This window comes from Mastacembelus armatus, chromosome 6 (genome assembly GCF_900324485.2).
Source record: "Mastacembelus armatus chromosome 6, fMasArm1.2, whole genome shotgun sequence".
Lineage (NCBI taxonomy): Eukaryota > Metazoa > Chordata > Actinopteri > Synbranchiformes > Mastacembelidae > Mastacembelus > Mastacembelus armatus.
The window spans coordinates 24542118-24554433 of NC_046638.1; the positions used below are offsets into that span (position 1 = coordinate 24542118).

At 38.4% G+C, this 12316-nt stretch overlaps 1 protein-coding gene across 1 annotated transcript in view; it reads right to left on the reverse strand.

Moving 5' to 3' along the window:
* Positions 1-6724: 6724 nt before the first annotated feature.
* The window catches only part of pclob (piccolo presynaptic cytomatrix protein b), a 52992-nt gene continuing 47400 nt past the window's right edge, over positions 6725-12316 (reverse strand). Inside the window, exons 29-35 of the mRNA XM_026311242.1 lie at positions 11864-12164; positions 11343-11537; positions 8937-9069; positions 8740-8798; positions 7953-8090; positions 7631-7776; positions 6725-6885 (exon numbers count right to left, since the gene is read on the reverse strand). Of these exons, the coding sequence (XP_026167027.1) occupies positions 6742-6885; positions 7631-7776; positions 7953-8090; positions 8740-8798; positions 8937-9069; positions 11343-11537; positions 11864-12164 (1116 nt within the window). The 3' untranslated portion in view covers positions 6725-6741. The remainder of the gene's footprint in view (positions 6886-7630; positions 7777-7952; positions 8091-8739; positions 8799-8936; positions 9070-11342; positions 11538-11863; positions 12165-12316) is intronic.

Sequence of the window (12316 nt, forward strand, 5' to 3'; positions counted from 1 at the left end):
GTCTAAAATCCTATAAGCAAAGTACAGTAAAAGCCCAATAAATCTCAGTGCAATCAGTAATGCTCTACCTGTTTTATAAGTGACTTTGTAGCCATGTGCATGGATGTCTAAATTATAGAAAATATTCACTTCAGTACATAAAACCACACATTCTTTGAAATGACATTTTGATTGAAAAACTCAAAGTAAAAAAAAGTCATAAACCTACTGTGTGCGTGTGTGTGTGTGTGTGTGTGTGTGTGTGTGCGTGCGTGCGTGTGCGTGTGTGTGTGTGTGTGTGAGAAAGAGCTTAATTCAGACCTGGAGGGCAGGGCAGCACAAGTAGGATGCTTGGGGATTTGGTTATCAATTGTTGCTTGGCAACCACACACCATCTCATCTGTCCTCTCCTCCCTCGCCCTCCCCCAACTTCTTTCTTTGTCTCCTCCACCCCTCCACTCTCATTGTACTCCTTCGTTTCTCCTGTTTCTCCTTCGTCCTCATCCCTTCACTCCCTGTCACACTGTCCAGTCTACATCCCCTCATGATGCACCTTTCTCACGCTTGTCTTCCCCAGCAGACAAACAGATGCACCTACTGATGGGATGTAGAAAAAAGTAAGGGAAAGGTGATAACTGCAGAAGTGGTCTGGAACAGAGGAACATAATAGCAAAGGGCAGCGTGGAGAGGTGGAGACGTCTTCTGCAGACATCCCCATTCATTTCTGTTTTATTCATAGGGAACATCTCACACTACATCCTCAAAAAGAAGAGGTGTCAGACGCTTCAGCTGTGCTCACACAGTCTATGAAATGGATCTTAGTAAATGACCAGAATAACAACTAATGGCCTCTGTCAGATAGGCTCTGAGAGTGCATCTCTGTCCAACACCTGAATGCTGCCATTTTCTTTTATTTCATTTTACAATATATTCCACAGTTGTAAGTATGATGCACATGACTAATAGCTAAATAATATATGCATGACTGTTTTTAATTATGAATAAGCACAGAATTCCCTTTTGGCCTGATATGCTAATCGTGTCCTCAGATGAGCCAAACACCTGCAGATATAAACATCTTTGATATGATGTTAATGTAATAATGTGTACAAAACACCACTGCTTAAAGATCAGTTACACTGTTCAGTGAAAGTTGGGTTTGTGTGATAGAGGATACTGCCACCAGAAGGTAATGAACTGAGAAGAACCAGGGTCTGTTAAACACGATAGTTACATAAGGTGCAGTATTTCATTAATTGATCTATGGTATTTGGTTTTGGTTTTACCACGTACAATATTATAATCCACTAATGTATGAACAAGCTAAATAATTCGCAATAACAATGAAAACCAATACTAGTCTAACATTTCAAAATGTAAATCTCTATATACAGGGCCTGTAAGCCACTAAATACTCCTTTTTTCCATCGAAAACTGTGTTTCTCTTGTTTATGTAGAATAAATTACATTAATACAAATGTAAATAAATAAATAAATACAAGACCATGTCTATAAACATTTAGATCCAAAGATTTGATTACCCATAAAGAAAATCAAAACTAAAATAAAATATGATAAAAGTCAGGAGCCACCAGCCATCTTCTTGTTTTTTAATCAAAATGATATGTTTGCCTCTCAACATAAAGCATGTTGTATTGAAATAAATGTAAAGGTATCCACAGAATAGTAGAAGAGCAGGTGAACAGATAATAGACCAAGTGGGGCTATACTGAAATAAAACGAAATGAAAGAGGAATTGAATTTTGTCTGTCATTTTGTGTGTTGTGTTGTACTCTATCTGGAAATTGAAGCACAGTGTAATAGTAGCAGCTTCAGTAGTAAAACAGTGGCAGGTGGTTAATGTATACTGCACAAAATACTCACAGAGCTGTAAATACAACCAAATCAAGCAATGCTGTTCATTCATAAATGTCCACCCTCTTTATTTTAGTCCTATCAAAGTCCCTCATCATTTGAAAACACCACTGTATCTGACCAGCTTTTCAATTTCTAGTCTGTTAGTTTTATTGATGCTTATATTGAATTAATTTTGGGATCCCCTCAGTCTGACTTTGTGAATGAATGATGTACATGGGTGCTAGTATTTTTATTTTTTTAGCTGTAGTCTCATGTAGATGCTGACTACATGTCCTGTCCTGCCTCTTACCTACATGGGCCTACATTTTATAAGGTTTCTGTTTTGTATAACCGCTAAATGTCTTTGTTCTTATTTCATTTCTATGTGCCATTTATTTCTAATTAATTTCTCCTAAATAACATATATTTTACAGCATATTGCAAGTTGTTTATTGCAATACAACAAATATTCTCTTGAATCCTTAGCATGCAGCTTTAACTCTTAGATTTATTTGATCATCTAAATGCAGTATATAGAAACTCTGACGTTAGAGGTAGATTCAATAGTGCTACTCTGTCGACAGCTCAGCTACATGTGTTAGCTTCAGTAAATGCTGCCTCAGTGTGGCCATTTCTTCACATTGCAGATAGCTAAAGCATCAGAGGCATGAACGTGAACGTTGTATGAAAAAAGTCTGTGACAGTTACTGGTTCTATAATATTCTTCTACCAAACTGTCTGCTGTGATTTAGAAACAGTCATTCTTGGCTTGATCCTTTATGTTGTAATAAACAAGTCTTTCTAGACTTCAGCATGTTCAAAATGCTGCGGTGCGGTTCATGTAACCCCTATTTGCATTCTTTGGCTTCCTGTTCATTTTAGGGTTGATTTTAAACTATTCCTGTTTGCTTTAGGGCCCTGCATAGCCTCGCCCCTGCATAGCCAACCCTACAGGAAGTCCAACAGGGCTAGCTGATCCTCGATTGAGGAATTTGTGGAAGATCCCATGACCCTGTGTATGCCAGGGGAATTTTTCTGGGGTAGGCCCCAGGCTTTGAATGGTCTTTCCTGGATTATTCATCAGGCTCCTGAAGTTTTAGTATTTAAGTCTAAATTTAAGACTTAGCAGTTTGACTAGCATTTGGCAAATAGGGGTTGAACTGATGGTACTGGATGAGTTTGTTGCAATTTGTTATGCTGTTTATTGTGTGTTGTCTCTGTGTATGTTTTCTTTAATTGCTTTATGTAAAGCACTTAGGGTCAACTGTGTGTTGTTTTATAGTGCTCTATAAATAAAGGGAGGTGAGGTTGAGTTTTCTATGCACCACAATCTAGCAGCAAAGATACTGTATGTCTGTCACTGTGTTACAAGCATCCATGTGTTCTATTCCCACAGTGCTTTTTTATACTTATTGGAGCTAATTGTCTACTTGTGCATATTTCATGGCTCTTTGCAGATCAAGTGGGTCTCAGGGAGCAGAAATTCAAGAATGAAATGCACTTCCCTTTAGCAGGCCTAATTAGTAATTGTGATCAAACTGCTCAAGAAATAAGGACTATAGTGATAGGGGGAGTTGATACTTTCTCTTTGTAAATATACACCCATCTATTTATTGCAGTATACTGCTTATCCTGTCACAATGATCCCAGTCTGTGGCAATGACACAAACAACCTCTGTAAATACACAGTCCATAATTAAAGCTCCAGTTTGCATCACTTTTTAGTGTGGTGGTAACATCAAAAATTTGATAAGTGAAAATGTCCAAACACCAGGCTCAATCTGCTTGTGTAATATAGCTCTTCTTAATATTTATTCTTTAGACTCAGGGGAAACAGCTGATTTTTTTACAGCACAATTTGCATAATATCTCAACACATCCTGTGTACAACCACAAAACCATAACATTAGATTCTTTGTTTTTACACTGAGTGAAAAACAAGACAATTTTACAAGCATATTTCTTTACAGTCAGCATACAGGTAAATCTATACATATTCTGTCTCTTTTTAAACATAATCTGTAGGCAAAATATACAGACAAACCATCAACAAAACATGCAACATCCAAAACATAAAGTCTCAGACAACTATTGAAGTTGAATAGATTTTTTTTCCCTTTGTGTTGTTTCAGCCGTTTACAGGACGTGGTTGCACAGATAGTCATTGGATGACAGCACATGTTTTGATTACACAGTCAAATCCCCTTATAGAACTACAGACAGGCATTGCTGTACAATTAGAAGTCTTTTGTAATTTTTTCCAACACTCACATGCTCAAACTTCTGACAATATAAACATTCAATCTTTGTAGAAAATAAACACTTTATGTACACGTCAAAGGACTTGAGTCACATTCACACCCCTCAGAACAACAACAAATAGATGGTTTCACAATTACAGGCAACAGCTGATCTGAACAAACAGTATTTAGCTTGATCCAATGAAACACGAGTGGCTAAACAGTCATGATTGAACATTGGGGGTATATGTCTTTTTTTTTTTTTTTACTGTACTTTGTACACCGACTGTTCAGTAAACTGTCTGAAAGATGTAATACGAGTGATTTCTCCCCATACTGTGCATTTAGTTTATGAACTTCAATATATTTTTCTTTTGCCACACAGATACAAAATGCTCACCTCAATATTTTCCACCACTGCATTATTCAGTTCATTTCAGTGCAGAAACACTAAATGCATAATAGTGTGTGTCATGAAATATGAAATGAGACAAATAAATAAACAATGCAATAATAAAGTGCATAAAGCTCCATGTAGGTGTTAACAGTTGTTAACACCAATATATATTAAAATCAGTAAAAACAAACTAACAATATATTTAATATTCTCTTTCAGTGATGTACAAATGAAAGTTATTTTTCTATAAGACATATTTTAAGACTCTATGTTCACAGATAACATTTAATTACAAAAAACAAATGCATTCAAACATGTTGCATAGAATTACTTCAAAACAACCAATGGGTCTGGAATAAAATTTAAAAAAAAAGATTGGCACAGCAAAGTAATTATCTGGAAATTCAACCTTGTTCCCTTCTTTATTAAAGTCTGTTTTTGTTTTCCTTTACTACAAGATTCAAGTGACATCTTGTTTTGTTGTTTTGTCTGTTGAATTTGAGTCTAAAAAATTGCATCAGTTCTGTGATATACCTAAATCCACTGACAGTTGTTCAGGGTGATATTCTTATTATTTTTCATTCTGTAGATATGGTGGCAAAACATTGCAGGATAAATGCATGAGATACCCGCTCACACATTAGTACTTGAGCCCAGTGTGTTCTTCTGACCTAAATATGACTAAACCCCAGTGGGCCTGAGTGAGTATTTTGGTCACAGGCAGTGAAAGAGGCTGGTTCACTGTGTTGCAACGGGAGTCACTGACACAAAACATCACAGTGAGTTTTACAGCACAGCCAAACACACAGAAGAACGCTGACATTTGACTGCTAAGAACATTTTTTCTTCATCTTGAAATTACTTCTAGGTTAAAAAAGTGGTTTACTAACACACAGAGAGCAGAGCTGTCATAGGGGTGTAATGACAGTTGCAGACCTACATGTGGTTTGGACATAACGTGTGTGAATTACAGCTCCATTCCAACAGTGTAATTACATGATGGGCTACACAGAACGAAAATTAGCATACTCTAAGCAACTACAGTAACCTTAAAGAAAAATGGTCGTACACAGACACAGATGCAATAAACTTGTCGTCCTTTGCAGTTGGCTTGTAACATTCAACACAGCATGTGCTTTGGGCTTTGGGCAAAGCACAAGACGCTGTTTATTTTATTGTAATTCTCAGCTGCCCTGCACAACAACATGCCAGTGAAACAACATTATGTCATTAATGTTGACTGTGACCTTTAACATTTAAATCTATCGCAGCCCTGTTGAATATCTTGTGTGTGATCACAGGTCTGAAGGAGCAAATTTTTATTAACGTCCTTGAGCTCACATAGGTCCACATTCACATAACAGTTCTGCAGACTGCCTAGACCAAAGTAGCCTACTGGATTGTCAGTGCGCCACCCACCGTCTAACAGATCATATGTTTATATCTCATCATATACAGTGTAATGACTTATTCTGTATATTGTATTTAGATAAATTCTCAATCTGATACCTTTGTATAATATATAAACATTACAATGTACAATGTGATCCTCTGATATGTTCTTTGTGTGATATTTACAATCTCAAGTGTACATTTTTATCTTCATCCCATAGCAACTGTCTGAGGCTGTTCTACATAAAGTCTTCTTATTTTGTCTTTTTACATGAAACTGAAAAATATGCATTCCTTCATCATCAAATCTATCAAGACCTAATATCCACACACATAACAACCATCATTCGGGCATCACGACAATGACCCTTATATAAAGACAACACAATGCTAATTCAGTGATGATTCTTGGGTTGGACTTTTCCTTTTTCCTCTTTTCATCATTTCCTCCTGATATTCCCTAATCTCCTAGAACAGATATGTTAGCTCAGTTGCACAGCACCAAAAAACAATGTCTCATGTGGCTCATGGAACTGAAACTATATAAGACATTGCTGCTTTCAAAGCCATATTGCTGCCGAGTGTGTTCCAGTGCCTGCTGTGGAGTTTTGTTTGCATCCTACCAAAGTCCCAACCAACAGAGACTCAACATGGAAAAGGTGGACATTTGTGCTGGCAGTGTTGGACTGATACAGTTATGGTATTAGCACATAAGTCCCTCCTTCTTATTATCAGTACAAACTTATAAAATGAGGAAGTAAATTAAATGGATCTTTTTATTTCCTCTTCATGAACATTTCTCTTTTGTCAGTTTGGGCCTCTCAGATAGTTCTCTCTGGCTTCACCTTTCATTGCTCCTTCTTTTTGGTGTGGTGCTCAGGGGTTGGTCTGAGTGGAGCTAACAAATAGCTTGTGCCAGCTGACCACTCTCTTCCTCATGTCCACCTTATCCAGCCAGATGTAGGCTTCTCCTATCAGAGTCTTCTTCATAAACTTTCCGCCATTTGACACCAAGAAAAGCTGGAAATGCATTGGAGAGAGAAACAGATTTGTCATTAGTCATTTTGTTTTTATTTGATTGTTGGTACTTTGCCAGCTCATCCACTCACTGCCTGTTGAAAAGTTTATAACTGGAGCATGAATAATGGAAAAACCACTGGGCCATCTGCTTTTGGTTCCAAAACAACAATGTCTGAGCTACTGATCAATATATACCAATCCAGAAAGAAATAAACAAGCAGAATCTTTTAATCAGGACAAAATATGGACATATTTGAACCATTATTCATTTAAAGTTACCCTAAAAATGTATTTAATGTATATTTGTTCTGCATTTCTAACATCTAAGAAAGAAGTTAGTGGGCAAAAAGATTTTATAGACACTGCCAGCTACTCTTAGATATTCATATCCCAAATGTCCCAGGAGTTGGTTCAATATTCTGGCTCGCACAACAGGCAGCACAACACTTTATAAAACTTCCCATAATGAGGGTTAAGAATTATTTGTCATACATCACAATCCTCCAGGTTTAATTAGATATAATGATCCATTTGGGAGATTTAATGTTGTGCCTGTAGACCAGGAGATGAAGTGAACTGGAATTATTAGTTTCTATAATTATTAGGCTAAAGAGCATTTTTAACACAAATAATATGAGAAAAATGTGTGATAAAATATGATAAATATTGTGTGACACATCATATTTGACAGACCTAGATCCATAGTATTTGTATGGCCACTCTCTCATTTAGGTGCCTATTGTACCTGTATGGAGTGTCCTGTTGGGTTGAGAGGGAATCTGAAGGTCTCATTGAAAGACGGCTCCCTGTCATGTCGACAAACTCTGGTCTTCTTCTTGATGATCCTCTTTTGAGTGGCTATATTCACCACGTACAACTTCACGTACAGGTCTGAATGCAAGTTTGTTAAATGACAAACATGGCTGAGTGAAATATTAATAAAAAATACACGCACACACACACACACACACACACACACACACACACACACACACACACACACACACACACACACACACACACATATATGCATGCATGCATGCATGCAAACTACTACACTTTCAGACCTGGCAGGTGGTCTGGGCTTTTGAACTTGTAAGTAATGTTTCTGCATTGAAGGATTTCCAAGACCAGTTGGTCCCCTTCTGTCTTCACTTCCTTCTTGAGTGCAACTTTGATCTCTCCCATCACTTGTGTTTTACCACCTAAATGCAACGGTAAAACATAAATGACTGAGCATCTGCAGGCAGAAATGGCATGTGCTTATCTAAATTATTTAGCAATTACACATCACTTAACCTGGGCTCACAGCAGAATGAAACCAAGTCTGAGAACATCTCTATGGTTTCACATTGACTGATATATGTTTCTATCAATATTTAAGTTAAATGCTTTTCTTTGACAGGGTTAACCCAAAGTGCATTAAATGAGTCATCAGGCCCTGGAAATGACCTCCTGACCCTTACCTATGTAACAGCGGCTACACCCTAAAATGATCTTGGGCTCTTTGTGACAAACTGAAACTAGATACAGCCCATGACACCTGAGCTACATGAGCAATAAATATAGTTATGACAGCAGGTAGGATAGTGTGACATCTGCTTCCTTACCACTATCCTAAGCCGTGCATTAAGTCATTATGCTGATGGAGATTGATCATTGACAATCAGCATGTAGCATCTGAATCTACAACTAAATAGTGTCAGTCCAAAAGTGCAGTCCAGAGGTTGCTTACATAAGTGTCAATATACAAGGTCCCCAGCAGGTGGAGACCTACAACCAAGTAAGAGGATGTGCTTTGTTCTTACAGCCTCAAGACTTGTACTGTGAGCAGAGGACATTTCAGGAACTTGCCTTCATTTTCTGGTGTCCCTAGTTGGTTTTTTTCATTGCCATTAGGAATAGTCTTACCACTGCAAGACAAAAACAAACATAAAAGCTCTGTTCTTATTGCAGACATTTTATACAAGAAATGCAGTACCAAGCGTTACTGTCCACTTTAAGCGTTACTGGATGCACAGTGAGCTAAAAGGACTCACAACTGGTCTTACATGCGTGGCACTTGAAAGATAGCACTGTCCACTCCAGTGTCTTCCCCATCCAGACCTCCATAGGCATCTCCCACAAGACTTGGGGCAGATAACACTACTGACCCTGAGACATCACCCAGTCGGTGTCCAGGTCCTGAAGGTAGCAGGTAAAATTGTGATGGTGAGGAAATGTCTACCCACTGCACAGTACGTATCAATGTGCCTACAAATGTGGCTACCAATGTTGGTACCCTTCGAATTAAATAACTGGCATAAATTATTCTTTATTCCCTTTTTGTTGAAACAGAAATGTTGCTTTGATGCAGTATATATTAAATAATACAACAAATGAACATGACATTGGAAAAAACATTTAGACCTCTAACCTAATATATTGTTGCACACTGTTTTTACAGTAATCACTGCAATCAAGCTTTCTGTAACTTTTCACAAGACTTTGACACATGTGAAGTGGAAGTCTGCCCAACCCTCTATCTATCTATCTATCTATCTATCTATCTATCTATCTATCTATCTATCTATCTATCTATCTATCTATCTATCTATCTATCTATCTATCTCCTCCACTGACAGCTTTTCCCACTCATGCATGAATGTCTCACAGAGATGCTTAAACACTTCACATTTCCAGCGATCACTCACTGACAGTGACGCTGTCTGTCACACAAAGCTCTGACTATCACATAACAACATATCAGGGGAGGAACAGATTGGCGCACATGACAGTTTGTCCTTGGGTTCATCAGTACAGTGTGTGACCTTGGTTAATATTCACTTCTATTCATTAGAATTAAATCAAGGTCACTGATTTTAATTCACACATCAAAATGTATTTAGCATGAGACAATAGCATCGTTGTTTCGTATACTGTATATTTTGTTCTCCCTGTTGCTGTTGTTGATGTCATATCACAGCATGAACAGGGGGATATGTGAAGTGTTTCTTTCAAAACTAAGCCTTCATGGTCACAGTGATAATGGAAGTGTTTGCCTTTAAACAGTGACTGCCAATAGTTAGATTAACTGCAGCTTGGGATCTCCACTCCTACAGCTTTGAAAGCGTAATTATATCAATAACAAAAACAACAACAACAGGTACATAAATAAATAAATGCACAGACATATATGGATTCAGGGAATCAGACTTTTACATACATAGTGATTAAATGAAAATTATCTTGTTACTTTAAATATTTACACATTTAAGTCAGTTTCTTATGAATTTTTAGATTTGTATTTCTATTGTGTTATGGTTAGAGGAGGTTAGGTTTTTCTATGTTGCCTCACCTTCCCTTGACACTTCAGTTCCTCTCATGGTTAGCTGACCGCTTTACTCTCATTGGAGTGCACTGCAGAGTGTGCCTTCTGGTGACTTTTGAACCTCTTGGTGTTTCTGTGTTTCCTGGTTTTACTGGTTCAGTCTCACATTTGTGTCCCCTTTGTTTTAGGCAGCAGGGATGAGGAAGGACCGCGTAGGGAGGGGAGCCTGTGTGCCATATCTGTGTGTGTCTGTGTGCGTTTGTGCTTTGAGACTTTTCTAAGGGTTCATATGGCAGATGCATGCACACATACAGACAGACTGCAGCATCGCAGCCCTCAGTGGCCAGGGGACAGTAGCTAGGAAAGCTTAACTGCATGCTTAGGTATCTCTGACACTGGGCTAACTCACTCCAGAAAGGGATGACAACATAGCTTTTCATTTTGAAGACATCACACTAAAGATTATTTGTAAACATGAATGGAAATTTGAATCATGTTAACATGATACAAGATGTGCCAGGGACTGCCATCCAAGCTTGGTTTCTATACTGGGGTTGGAAGGCTCCACACAGGGGTTTAGTAGAAACCGTATGCTTGAGACTGGCACATGCACACAATGTAGAAACAGAGTCTGGGGCTCTAATTGTAAATTTAGTAGTTTTGTTATAAGTTGTTGAAATATTTTTTTGTGTTTCTGCAGTTTTATATCAATTTTATGTCTTATTTAAGATACCCAAATGGGCATCTAACCAGAAGTTGTCAAATACTGCATTGGAAATAACTGGGGCACTGAAAGTGCCAGACTTAAAGATGGACTGAAACATGATTTTTTACAAGTTTATGTTTTTATATATGGTACTTTAGTTATTTGCCTTTTTTCTTATGCATTAAATTATGTTTAGGGGGTATGTCTTAAGATCGATCTAACTCAGAGGCGGCTGAAATAATGATTATTAACTGCTGATTATTGATCAAATCAAAAGATATTGTGCTCAGAGAAAAAGTAAGACTTGGAGAACAGAAGGCAAACATAAAATGTTTAGAAGGTTAACACACAGCAGTTGAGTTTTCCTTAACAAAGCTTGCATGCGCAGGAAAAAAGGAAGCATGTCACAGGAAGTGTATCATGGGTAGGGGCAGGATTTACTTGGTTGCAGGCGGGACTGTTGCACAGCAGCCTCAGCGGCAGCAATGGCTATCCCTGCATCCTCGAGGTGGGCCTGAGTGACGCTGCTCTTGCTTTGGCTTCGGGAGGGGCCATGGGATCGCAGTTGGCCGTCAGAGGAAGACTTGGAGCTGCCTGGGCTGCTGTGTGATTTTTCCAAAGACATCGTCTGCATGTCTGGAAGAGGACAAAATTCAGGGTTAGGACTGCTAAGACTAGAGAAATAACAACAACCCCTTCTATTCAGTATATTTAATTTGTTCTGCTCTATGGCAGCCGTTGACAAGCACAATGTAATTACAGCTGTCAAGGAATGGTTAGCATTTCTGTTTCTGTGGTAACAGCCTCTATCTCTATGACAACAGAGTGACCACCTCATACTGTAAATTATGGCTGTTGTCCTGAATGGAAACCTGTTAGAATCAGCAGTTATATATCATAAAACAATTCATGGAAGTTATGGAAATTGAGGATGTACATGAAGCTAAAATGAATTTTTTTACCTTTGGCTGGGTCCGGGAAGATTCCATGACTTCTGCTTTTGATTACAGAGTTTTTAGGTGAGTCGTGACTCCCATCTACTTGTCCTGGTGTTTGACTCGGTCCCGTATGGCCAAGCCCCATCCCAGAACCTGACATGTGCCCCTGGCTTTGGCCTTGACCATGACCCTGGCCAGACCCAGATCCTGGTGGGCCTTGGGCAGCATGATGGACTCTGTGATCAATGCTCTCGCTCTGCTCCTTGAGAGGCAGCCAGCGAGGAGTGTTGTCTAGCTGGGCAGTGTTCGACAAGTCAATCAACACCTGATACAACACAGACAGACAGACAGTAAGAAATTAAATTGATAGAAAACACTTAAACCAAGCCCAACAGTTAAGTAACACTAAAAAAATCAAAGATACATGGCGGTAATGAGAGGAACTTGAATGAAGGTACATAAATAAAGTATTTGTCC